Raw genomic sequence first — 12907 nt, 5'->3', positions numbered from 1 at the left:
CTGTAAAAAAAAACCAAATAATTTTGTAGATAGACCGGTTTTACAAAACCTTTAATTCTTTTTCAATAAAAATTACTTATTTCGAAACCTTACTCTCCGAAACACCTTTTTTCCTATTTGAATTATCAAAACACTTTAATAACTCTTCAGACCTTTTAACCACGCGTTTAAAAACACCTTTAATAAATCTGACGTATTTCAAAGAAACTTTAATAAACCTCACGTAATAAGGAACCACTTTGATGTAAAGCTTATGACTCCTTTGACTCATAAGCCGTCCAATGTAAGCTTCCGCGATGCAAGAGTCAACATATAACAAAGTGAACCTAACTCCGAAATTGTTAACGCGTTGTATCATTGAAATCGGTTGCGTGTTAGCGCCTTTCACGCAAATGAACGCGCTCTCCCCTGAGCTTGAACGCGGAAGGCGTTATAGCGGCCTGTGTATAACTGTAGGTTGCGTTAATGCTCAAATCACGAGAAAACAAATAGATTTTTCCTCTGACACGGAGTGCTTCTAATATGTTATTTCTCGCTTTGATACTAATTTATTAGAAAGGTAAAGGAAACCAAACACGAATTTACACATAAATCACACTAATTTGTTAGAGAGGCAAAGGAGACAGAACAGGAATTTACACACAAATCACACGAGTTGCACCTCTACTAATTTGTTAGAAAGGCAAAAGAGACACAACATGAATTTACACACAAATCACACCAGTTGCAACTCTTTTAATGATCACAGAAATTTGATTATTACAATGAAATGAGTGAAAGGTATTTAACCTTTTCCAAGTAGCAACTCCCCTAAAATAACTTGACATGCACACACATTTAACTCAACTCACACTCGAAATGTGGATTTCACTTAACTCTTTATCTATCACTAGACTTGACTCAACGCTCAACACTCAACAAACAACGCCCAGTTAAGTAACTCTCTAATTTTAACCAACTACTGATGCAAGAGTAATTACGATTTCTAACAATTATGTAGATTGTAATTTTGAATAATATAAATTAATCTATATACTTTTAAATACGTATATTAAATGAATTATAATTTTTAATAAAACAGAATAATTTATATAATTTTTAAATATATAAATAAATTTAACAAAGTCACATTTTCATTCAAATCCTCCTTTGCATGGTTTATGACTGAAAAACGTCAGGGGCTCAGCCGCGTGACAACCTATCACACCGGCCTGAATAGAATTTTTAATGTATATTTGATTCCTATTAGATGTGCTCATGATTTCAAGAACCTACCCTACAATTACACTTATACGCTTCCTATATAATTGTCCACATGTCATCAATCTGCAAACAGGTTCTTCAATCCCTATTCATTCTCTTCCAAAGCCAAATTAAATAGGTAGTCAATTAGACTAGTCTGCTCCTGTTGCATGCTCAATATCCGTGCAGCAATATATCATCCATTGAGGCTCTTAATCCATCCGGTTATGTCCATCTCATTCATATGATTGTTATAATATGCAGTACAGGTACGTATCCCACAGTCCGTGCAAACTTTTACAATGATATAGATATAACATGGGGTTATAACAACGTCAACATATTCGACAACGGAAAGGGAGGAATTGCAGCTTTCTCTAAAAAATGCTTCACGTATTCTAATGTTATTGATATATAACTGTAATCTTAGCTTTTTATCGCTTTATGTTTCTATGATAATATACTTCAGGCATAGAATAACAGTAGATATGTTTTGGGTATTGTTTAATTGGGCTCGGCATTTCAATCCAAAGCACAATTCTTGTTTGGAAGCGTCGATATGTTTATGAACTTGGTGCCCGGAAATTCTGCTGGAACTGTTACCACATTCTATGTGAGCTAAATTTGTGAAATTTATATTCAATAGTATTCAAATATTTATGTAACAGGTTTTTGGGTACATCTGGAATTTGATAGAGAAATTATTGAAAAAAATAAGAATAATATTTAAATATTAATTTACATTAAATTTTGGGAATATTTTGAAATAAAATTCGTAAGAATTATAAAAATTGTAAAAAAAAAAATTAAAATCTATTTTATTCCATCCGATTCTAAAATATTCCAGAAATCCTTATAAAAATATCTTAAGATTCATACCATTTTTACGATTCTTAAAATTCATACCATTTTTACGATTTTTAAAATTCATACCATTCTTACGATTCTTGGTAATGTTACTATGTTCTCCTATCGAATGGAAGAAATACGCTGCTGTTATCTTCAACAGGCGACAGGCACGACGAAATTGATATTGAATTTCTAGGAAATGTTTCTGGTCAGCCATATATTCTCCATAGAAACATCTATATAAATGGTTCAGGTAATAGGGAGCAAGAATTCTATTTATGGTTCGATCCTACATCAGACTTTCACAATTACTCAATTCTCTGGAACCCGCAGCAAATTGTGTAAGCTATCTCTTTCTCTGAACCTGCTTTAATGTTTTCTTCTATTATGATGAATCCATCTCAACTGATATCTTCGTTTCAGGCTTTTTGTAGATGGGCTGCCTATTAGAGTATTTGGGAACCATGAAGACATAGGTGTGCCTTACGCTAACTGGCAGGCGATGAGAGTGTACTCCAGCATATGGGACGGAGATAGTTGGGCAACTCAAAGCGGGCGGGTGAAAATCGATTGGTCTTACGCACCATTTGTGACTTCCTATAGAAATTTCACAACATACGTTTGTGAATGGACAGGCATTGGCAGCTCCAATGGACAGGCAGTGGCAGCTCCTCCCAGTTTTGGGCTAATACTCCCACTAACTGGTGGAATCAGAGAGCTTACGAGATCTTGACCTATGCCCAACAAGGACAATTACAGTGGGTTCGCAATAATTTTGTAGTTTACGATCACTGCAAAGATACGGCCAGATTCAATAATCAGTTTCCAGCTGAATGCTCCAGACAACCATAAAATAATTCCGAGGGCTTCCATGCGATTACTGTTGGATTCTTTCTTTGTTCATCGGATTTAATTCCAATAAAGCGTCCCTATCGTTGGCGGTTAAAAAGACACGAAAGACACGTCTCATCTCAGTTGCCATCGAAGGCGCTAAATTAAAATTTCTTTCTCTGGCTTACCGTTCTTGTTCTAACCATCTGAACGTTTTGAAACCCAACGGGATTTATTGTATGTCAACATATGTGATGCATGTCCGTAAAAATTAAAATGATGATTCTCAACATATGTGATGCACGTCCGTAAAAATTAAAATGATGATTCTCTCTGGAAGTATGGTCCTTGTCTTCGAAGGTCGTCTTCCATATTCCTGTCGTACGGTCTTTCATCTTGTCCCCTCTGATCTCTATTTTTCACATAACAACACTATCACTACGATCTACAACCATTTGCGTTTTGAGTGCATATGGCCAGAGAGCAGATGTTAGAAGATATTTTTATCTTGTATTTGACAAATAGGTTGACTTTGAATTAACTTACTTTTGCCTAAAAATTAAATAACATGTTAATATTACAAAATTAATTTAATTTATGTTTAAAATTATTTAATTTTATTTATTTAAAAGTCGATTGGTTCATTTTATTTTCTTCCTATTTTGCCATGATAACCATATAGCCTTCATCAATTCACTTTGAACTTGCATGCATATAAACACCCTTTGTTGTCTCATCATTTTTTCTCTCTCGAACACGTGAAAAATAAAAACCACTCTTATTAGATTTGTAAAAAAAAATGTAATCAAATGAATTAAAAAGATTGTGGCTGGTGTTAATTAACATCAATGTTACATTATAATGTATTTTTTGGTGAATAAATGTTACTTGCTAAAAGTAAACAATTTCTTTTGTAATTTTTTTTATTGTAATTGTTGTAAGAACTAAGAGATTGTCAAATCAAATCATTCTCATTCTAATTCGAATTTTAATTTGTGCTACTCCAATTCCATGTGTAAAATCTAGGTTATTATTACATTTTAAGATAGATGAGGATGTGTTGACTTTTTTTATTTGTTTAATTGATGGTTTAGATTGATTTTTAAAGGAATATGCTCATCATATGCGTAGTCTTAATGCTTATCAATAATTGTAGTGTATTAAACAGTTGTTAGGTTGCATTAAGTTTTAATCAGTTTAAAAAAATAGATTTGCACGAGGTGGCTCACCACCCACTAATTTCTTAGGGATTTGAGATTATTCCAGTTCTAATAAGTTCCTCCATGATAAGTTCCTCATTATTATTTATAACATTCATTTATATTTGATAATGAAGATGATGATGATGATGGTTAATGTCCGGTGAGACCAAACATTGGTCTATGGTACCTAAAGAAACAAATTATTTATTTCGATTTAAGATTTTATTTCTATGCTCAAAAAGCTTGGAGAGAAGTCTCCCGAGCTCACTATAATTTTGACATTGTAAAAGGCTAGGAAGGTCAGCATTGTAACAAAGATTGTGAAACTAAGATCTAATGTGGTTGTATGCGGGGCACTCTAAGAGGAAGTGGTTTTCATCCTCGATCTTCCTATTCTGACATATATGGCAGATCCTTTCCATCCATGGCATTTTAGGAACTGCCCAAGGACTTGTTTCACTATGGAGCTCATGAGAATTCGTTATAATCTTTGCTATATTATTTTTCTTCTTTGAACTAGTTAAAATAAAGAGATACTTTTGATCTTCTAGGGTGGGGTTGATGACCTTCTTATAATAACTTAATTTTTTTTTAGCCGCTAAATCTTTCTCACACCACATTTTTCTTTGAACTTAGAAGTAACAATACCTTTAATGTTCTTTATGTTTTGCAATGCATCATTCTCGTTGATCTCCCAGTAGTTTAACTAGGGCCTTGTGTCTTTATGCCACCCCCGATTAAGCCTTAGGTGGTTTTGGCTCGAATTTAAAGCTAGTTTAGGAAGTCTATGATCATCTATGTTATTGAGTTTGTGCTTGTACAACAGAAACCTAATCATAGCTAGGCTCTCAATAGGGGAAAGACCTGCTTCTATAAGGAGAATAGGATAGGGTGTATTACTTTTAATTTTCAGGTTATAAGTTATAAAACGCTTTTGGATTTGCTTAATATTTCTCCATGATTCTCTGGAGATGCTGCAACCCCAAACCTCACAGCCATATAAGATAACAAGAGTGACTAAAGTTTTAAAGAGGAACTTCCTTTTATCCCACATTACGAGGTTTGTTGTTGTACAATTATTTTCAAGACCAAAATAAGCTTTCCACCCCTCATTAATCATTTTCTCAATGCTATGGTTCTAGTTGAGCTTGTGATGAATATCAATTCCTAGGTACTTGTAAGAATACACTTCCTCCAAGTTATTATTGTCATACATAAAATTAGTGTAAGTGTCCTTCTTGGATTTGATAATCATAACTTGTGTTTTGTCGGTGTTAACAGTCATACCCATGGTAAAGCAGAAATCCTTAAGAAGCCTGAGTTTCTTATGAAGATCAGATGGGCACCTTGCCAAGAGAATAATATTATCAACATAGAGAAGAAGGATGACAACTATCCCAGCTAAGATCGTGCCATCACATCTTGCTTCCTCTAAATAGCCTTCAAGCTTATCGATGTAAATGCCAAATAGGGTAGGGGAGAGGGGCAAACCTTGTTTAACTCCGATGTTACACTTAATATCTTTCGACCACCGTTCATTGCTCTCTAGCTTGGAAATTACATTCTCGTATAACCTTGTAGCGACAACTCTCAAATCAAGAGGAACCTTTAGCTCTTCTAACCTATTTACAAAATAGTCCATTTTACAGTAAGATGTGTGCCAAGCTCACTAATTTCCTAGGGATTTGATATTATTCCAATTCTACTAAGTTTCTCCATGATAAGTTTTTCATTATTATGAATAAAACTATATTTAGCAAAAGAGTCCATTACTTTTAATAGATTAAAAAAATTACATTCGTACCACTTGGCTCCTCACCCACCAATTTCCTAGGTATTTGAGGTTATTCCAATTCTAATAAGTTCCTACATGATAATTTCCTCATTATTATTTATAGCATTAATTTATAATTCGTTTTTTCATATGTTAAGGTTGACCTATAACCTTTTAATACATGGTAAATAAGGGAAATATGTGCATTAGTAAGGATTTCTTCGTGTTGTAATATTTTTTTGTTATATTTATCAAGCCTTTGGCTATATCAACCACATTAATATTTTTAATGTGGTTGTAATAGTATTCTATACTAATACTTTGTGAGCCTCAAATAATACTATGATTTTTGCCTATGTTATACCAATAATTTAATTAATAAATATATTTGTCAACAATGAACCATGAATGTTTATAACCTACATCAATAATTCACAACAAAGCACATATACAAAATCCTTCCTCTAGAAAACTTCCTATGCCCAACACACACCAGAAAAATTATCCCTAACCTAGTTGAAGTGAGGGAAAATTTTAGGGGCTAATATTTGCATGTGAGCTAAATAATTTCACCTTAAAAGTTGCCAAAATTTTATATAGAAACAATATAAAATTATTAGAAATCTGAATATTTTTACAAAAAATATTGTCAAACATTTTATAGATTGCATATAATAAACTACAAAATCAAAGTAAATTTCCATAATTAAAATTAAAAAACAATTGAAATCACCAAAATATATTTCATTATATTTAAAAATTAATTGTGGCTCAAAATTAGTTTTTTTTTTTTTTAATTATAAAATATATCAAATTACTTTTAAATTACTATTTCTTTAAAAAAAATTAAAAGATTAAAAAAGTTTAAAAAATCATAATAAAAAAAAAAAAAAAAAAAAAAACTTGGAAAAAAACTGTATTTATTATTATCATTGTATTATATAATAAATATTGTATTTATTGTTATCATTGTATTGTATAATAAATATTAAAAAAGTTAAACATAAAACTTAAGAAGAAAACTTTGTATTTATTATTATTATTTTTTTTAATTTTGTAAGTTTGTATTTGTGTGATGAACTTGAATTAATTTGTTTTTAATAAAAAATAATAATAATGTATAATATTATTATTAAAAAAGTAATTTTATTTATTTTTTAAAATATTTTAATTTTATTTACACTTTGTTTGATTGTTCATTTTATTTTCCTTTTATTCTGAAATGATGAAGACGTATAGCATAGCAGTTTATAGATACATAAAATCTCTTCGCATGATTCCATAAAGCAATGTTGTATAATGGACTTATTGATATGTAAGGTACATTGAATTAATATGGTTAGTACTATGGGAATGAGATTGATAATTATATTTTTTACTCTATGTAGTAATTCGTGTTATATGTATTTAAGCAAAGAATTTATCAACACTATTTTAAATCATTAACATTTTTTTTTCATCAAGGAAAAAGTTGGCCTTGTTATTCCTTGCTCCATGACATTAATTATGAGGTAAATCTTTTTAAGATGGTTTATATGATCTCATTGGAAATGAGTTTTAAAACAACTTTACCAATAACACTCTTTAAATTATTAAAAATTATATATATATATATGCTAATAGCACTCTTTAAATCGTTAAAAAATATAATTATATATATAATTATATAATTATAATTATAATTTTTAATGATTTAAAGAGTATTATTAGAATATATATATATATGATGATGATGATGATGGTTAACGTCCACTAAGACCAAATTGGTCTATCGGACCTACAATTTTCTTAATTTTTACTTGTCTGGCTCCTCGTCTTTCTTGGCGAGATTGGTATTGTAGCTTTCTTTCTTTTCTCTACGGTCTTCCAACTTCCTTTGTCTTGCATCTCCTTCATCTCTTCTGGTTCTTGGGACATTGGTGTCTTAGCTTCGCGATCTATTGTGTTCGTTCTTTTGAAAATAGTCGGAGAAGAAGTTTGGTTTAGGAGATCTGCTTTGCTGTTAAATGAAGATTTATTTTCCGCGGTATGCAAATCCTCATAACTGTTGATTTGTTGGGGCGGGCTTTCTCCTTGCTTGTTTTGAGAGTTGTTTCCTTCTTCCTTGATTTCTTGTGACTCATTTTCTCTAGAATATTCTTCTTCTTTGATGACAGTGTAGTGTTCTTTTTGTGCTCCTTCCCACCATGTAGATCTGTGGTGGTTTTTTCTAGCAAAATTTTTCTCAGAGGCTTTTGGGCAATTTTTGGCTAGATGCCCCGTCTCAAAGCACGATCGACATCTGAAGATGACACTTTCATAATCAAGCTTCTGCTTCCACACATAGTCTTCACTTGTTAGGTTTATTTCAGCTGGGAATCCGGCGCTGAAATCCATTTCCACACAGATGCGTGCATAGGTGGTTCTGGCATATTCCTCTGTTTCTGGGCACCTGCAGTAAATATAGGATTTGATATATAATATTATCTTTGTCCATTAGTTGGTTGAGTTCTTGTTGCTAAGTACTTCACAATCTGGGAGGTCACAGGGTCAAATCTCCTCGATGCCCTTGGGGTTAGGCATGACTTGTTTGGCCCACGGTCCTTTGGGTCGATCTCCTTAGATATGGCAGTCCGGGTTGATCTTCTTAGATTTGGCGGGTTGATCTTCTTAGATTTGAAGGTCCCTTCGGGTTGATTTGCTTAGATATTTCCCGTGGAAGTAGGGGCCAAAAAAATATTATTTTGGTCCATTCAAACTCTAAATTAATTAGAAATTTTCTTAGCGAGACATAGATATATGTTGTTAAATCTAACTTTACATATTTTAGTTTACCCATTTAGATACTGCAAAATAAGTTATATATAAAAAAAATTAAGTCTATTATTTACAAAGCAATTTTTTCTTTTATTTATCAATGATTTATTCAAAAACCCAACATTTGGTTACCAACTCATAAATAGTTTTGATAAATATTTAAAATACTTTTGATAAATATTTAAAATACTTTTAAAAGCCTATGACCTTTCATATTATTTATTTTACATTTAATACTTAATCATGATTACATTGTAAATAAAATAAATATCCAAACAAATAAAACAAAATATATTACTTTTAAAACTTTTTAAAACATTTTTATTAATCTTTAAAAGTGTTCAACTTTAGAATTTGATAACCATTAAAAATAAATCTCATTGTTTAAATAATCATGACATAAAATTAAATTAGTTATCACTATTCAACATCAATAGCCTAATGTGATTGTTCTAAAATTCTTTCCATCCATAATCTTTTATTAACATGGATGGATGGAATTAGTGATCAAAACCTTAATTTTTATGAGTCATTTATCAATTTCTATATATATATATATATATATATATATTTTCTAAAAAATTCTTTCCATACATAATCTTTTATTAACATGGATAGATGGAATTAGTGATGAAAACCTTAATTTTTATGAGTCATTTATCAATTTCTATATCTATATATATTAATTTAACTATATTTACTTCATTCAAATGTAAAAAATATTCATACTTTTCAAAATTCAATAATTAAATTAATTTGGTATATCCTCAATACCCTTTGAACAGCATATAAGTACATGTCAAACAGCATATCATCAATGGAGGCGCCTCATCCATCAAGTTATGTCGATGTCATTCTTATGGTTGATATAATATGCAGTACTGGTACATATCCCACAGTCCATGCAAACTTTTACAATGATATAGATATAACATGGGGTTATAACAACGTCAACATATTCGACAACGGAGAGGAATCGCAGCTTTCTCTCAATAATGTTTGAGGTATTCCAATGTTATTGATATATAACTGTATTGTTAGCTTTTTATTGCTTTATGTTTCTGTGATAATATACTTCAAGCATACAATAACAGTACATATTTTTTTGGGTATTGTTTAATTAGGCTCAGCATTTCAATCCAAAGCACAATTCTTGTTTGGAAGCGTTGATAGGTTTATAAAGCTGGTGCCCAAAAATTCTGCTGGATCGGTTACAACATTCTATGTGAGATAAATTTGTGAAATTTATATTCAAATATTCATGTAATATGGGAAAATTTGGAATCTAATAGAGATAATAGAGAAATGTGGGAATAAAAATTAAATATTAATATTCCGTAGATTTTGGGATATTTTGAAATATAATGGATAAGAATTATGAAAAACATTGAGAAAATTCTTAAAATCCACTGATTACAAAATATCAAACTCTTATCCATTTAATTTCAAAATATTCAAAAACAATCTACAAATCCATATAAAAATATCTTAAAATTCAAACCATTCTTAATAATTTTATGATATTGTCTAACAAATAGAAAAAATAAGCTGCAGTTATCTTTTACATGCGACATGCAAGACATAATTGATATTGAATTTCTAGGAAATGCTTCCGGTCAAGCATATATTCTTCCTACAAACATCTATACAAATGGTTCAGGTAATAGGGCGCAAGAATTCTATAAAGGTGAGGTAAAATCAAACTTTCACAATTACTCAATTTTCTGGAACCGGCAGAAAAGATTTTGAGAATATTTGAAACCGGCAGAAAAGATTTTGAGAATATTTTGAAATATAATGATGGAGAATTATAGATAGCAATAAGAAAAATTGTGAGATGCATTAATTTCACTAGATTCCTATCCATTCTATTCCAAAATATTTAAAAAATCTACAAATCCATATAAGACTACCGCTATTATAATGTTCTCCTAACGAATAAAAGAAATACGTTGCAGTTATCTTCGACAGGCGCGACGAAATTGATATTGAATTTCTAGGAAATGTTTCCGGTCAGCAATACATTCTGCATACAAACATCTATACAAATGGTTCAGGTAATAAGGAGTATGAATTCTATTTATGGTTCGATCCTACATCAGGCTTTCACAATTACTCAATTCTCTGGAACCCGCGGAAAATTGTGTAGGCTATCTCTTTCTCTCAACCTGGTTTAATGTTTTCTTCAATTATAATGAATCCATATGACTTGATATCTTCGTTTCAGGCCTTTTGTAAATGGACTGCCTATAAGAGTATTTGGGAACAATGGAGACATAGGTGTGCCTTATGCGAAGTGGCAGGCGATGAGAGTGTACTCCAGCATATGGGACAGAGATAGTTGGGAAACTCAAGGGAGCGGGTGAAAATCGATTGCTCTTACGCACCATTTGTGGCTTTTTACATAAATTTCACAACAGACATATGTGAATGGATTGGCAGTGGAAGCTCCTCCGAGTCTTGGGCTAATACTTGTTGAGATTTTCCGTTTTAATTAAATTTGGCAAAAATCTCATGTATGTGACAACAATTGGATTAGTTGCTATATTAGCTCCAGTGTTTTTTGATGAGGAGTTAATGCATCCTATATTTGGTGTGAGGGAATTTATGATTCAGTTTTATACTCTAGCTATAGAAAAATGTAATCGCGTAGAGGATTGAGTTAGTGTAGAGAAAATAGAATGAGCTCAGAGTATGTGTGAAGAATTAGAATTTGTTGTAATCTCCTGTCGAATAATAAGATTGCCGATGCCTCTGTTCTAGTGGATTGGTTGAGTGAACCACGTTAAATCCTTGTGTCATCGTTTTGTGATTTTTTAAATGTGCTGTGTATGTTTTTTTATTTTATTTCCGCTGCGCATTGTTTGGTCTAACAAGTGGTATCAGAGTGGCGCAGCGGAAGCATAGAGGGCCCATAACCTACAGGTCTCTGGTTGTGGAGCTGGTGCGTGTGACAGAACTGCTGAAGGTGGAGTTTTGGCGATTGGCGCGGTTTCGGTAGAGACAGTCGCGCCAATTTCTTACAGTGATCGGGTTGGCGCGTTTTATTTTGGAACAAACGCGCCAGTGGCACGGATCCGAGTTCGATACTCGCGCCCAAGCGCTAGTATCCCGATTGGCGCGGAATCGACGGATTTAAGCGCGCCAATTTTTTGTCACTTACATCGTTTTTGTTCTGGCGCGGATCGTCTGCTGTCAAAGAAGCGCCAACACGCTAAGGGAGGATCGCTTTGGTAAAACTGCAATTTTGTTATTTGTTTTTTATTTGTAATCTGTAGTTTGTACAGCAGAGGGATTGTATGATAAGGTAAAGGCAGCACAGTAGAAGGCAAAGGCATTTTTTTGTTAGATATTAACTTTATTTATTAAGTTGGAATTGGAGATTCAGTTTGTTACAACATGGCAAAAACTCAAAGTGCTCGTTTTGAGATCGAGAAGTTCAATGGCAAAAATAACTTTGAAATATGGAAAGTGAAGATGCATGATCTGCTTGTGCAACAAGCCGTGGCGAAGACGTTGTTGGGAAAATCCAAACAGCCTTACACCATGACAGATGATGAATGGAATGAATTAGATGGAAGAGCTCTGAGCAGTATTCGACTGTGTTTGGCGGATGATGTTTTGTTTAACATTGTGTCAGAGAAAACTGTTGTTGGTTTGTGGACAAAGCTGGAGAAGTTGTACATGACAAAATCCTTAACCAATAGAATTATTCTGAAGTGACAATTGTACAGTCTGCGCTTGAAGGAAGGTACAACTATTACTGATCATTTGATTGTCTTTAATACTCTCATGGTGCAATTAGAAAGTATAGAAGTAAAATTTGAATCAGAGGATAAAGCTATAACTTTATTATGCTCGTTGCCCAAGTCATGGGATCATTTTGTTACTTCTATAAGTCTAAGTATATTAGAAACCCTTGAATTTGATGATGTTGTTGGAGCTTTGTTGTCTGAAGAAACAAGGAAGAGGTCAAATTCTGAAACCTCTACGCCAGAAGCAATGATGGCTAGAGGTTGTTCTAGAGAAAGACGCTCCAATAAGCATAGTGACTCACATTCAAAATCGAAACGGAAGAAGAGTAAGGTAAAGTGTTGGTTTTGTGGCAAATCGGGACATTTGAAGAAGGACTATTGGAAGAGACAACAAGCATCCAAAGAAGACTCTTCAACAAAGAAGAAAGAAGCAAACACGACAAATACAGGTTCGGCAT

The 12907-nt window shown here is 32.4% G+C and overlaps 1 protein-coding gene and 1 pseudogene across 1 annotated transcript; both read left to right on the top strand.

The window, feature by feature from the left end:
• Positions 1 to 296: 296 nt before the first annotated feature.
• Positions 297 to 2943, top strand: LOC149155707 (xyloglucan endotransglucosylase protein 1-like). The gene is made up of 6 exons (XM_089444504.1): positions 297 to 442; positions 1432 to 1630; positions 1754 to 1855; positions 2239 to 2432; positions 2515 to 2714; positions 2750 to 2943. Exons 1-6 carry the CDS (start codon positions 297 to 299, stop codon positions 2941 to 2943), a joined length of 1035 nt encoding a protein of 344 aa, XP_089300630.1.
• A 6547-nt stretch (positions 2944 to 9490) lies between these two features.
• Positions 9491 to 11173, top strand: LOC149155706 (putative xyloglucan endotransglucosylase/hydrolase protein 13; annotated as a pseudogene).
• The last annotated feature ends 1734 nt before the right edge of the window (positions 11174 to 12907 follow it).

Source organism: Pinus tabuliformis, chromosome 9 (assembly GCF_031772625.1).
Source record: "Pinus tabuliformis cultivar Carrire ecotype Pingquan chromosome 9, CPIR1, whole genome shotgun sequence".
NCBI lineage: Eukaryota > Viridiplantae > Streptophyta > Pinopsida > Pinales > Pinaceae > Pinus > Pinus tabuliformis.
The sequence above is the reverse complement of the archived record's forward strand: the minus strand, read 5'-3'. Positions and strand labels throughout refer to the sequence as shown.

Coding starts and splice junctions, on each gene's coding strand:
- LOC149155707 (XM_089444504.1), top strand. CDS start 297: ATGCAAGAGTCAACATATAACAAAGTGAACCTAACTCCGAAATTGTTA. Junction 1,631..1,753: donor CAGCTTTCTCTAAAAAATGC/TTCACGTATTCT, acceptor ATTGTTTAATTG/GGCTCGGCATTTCAATCCAA. Junction 2,433..2,514: donor TGGAACCCGCAGCAAATTGT/GTAAGCTATCTC, acceptor TCTTCGTTTCAG/GCTTTTTGTAGATGGGCTGC.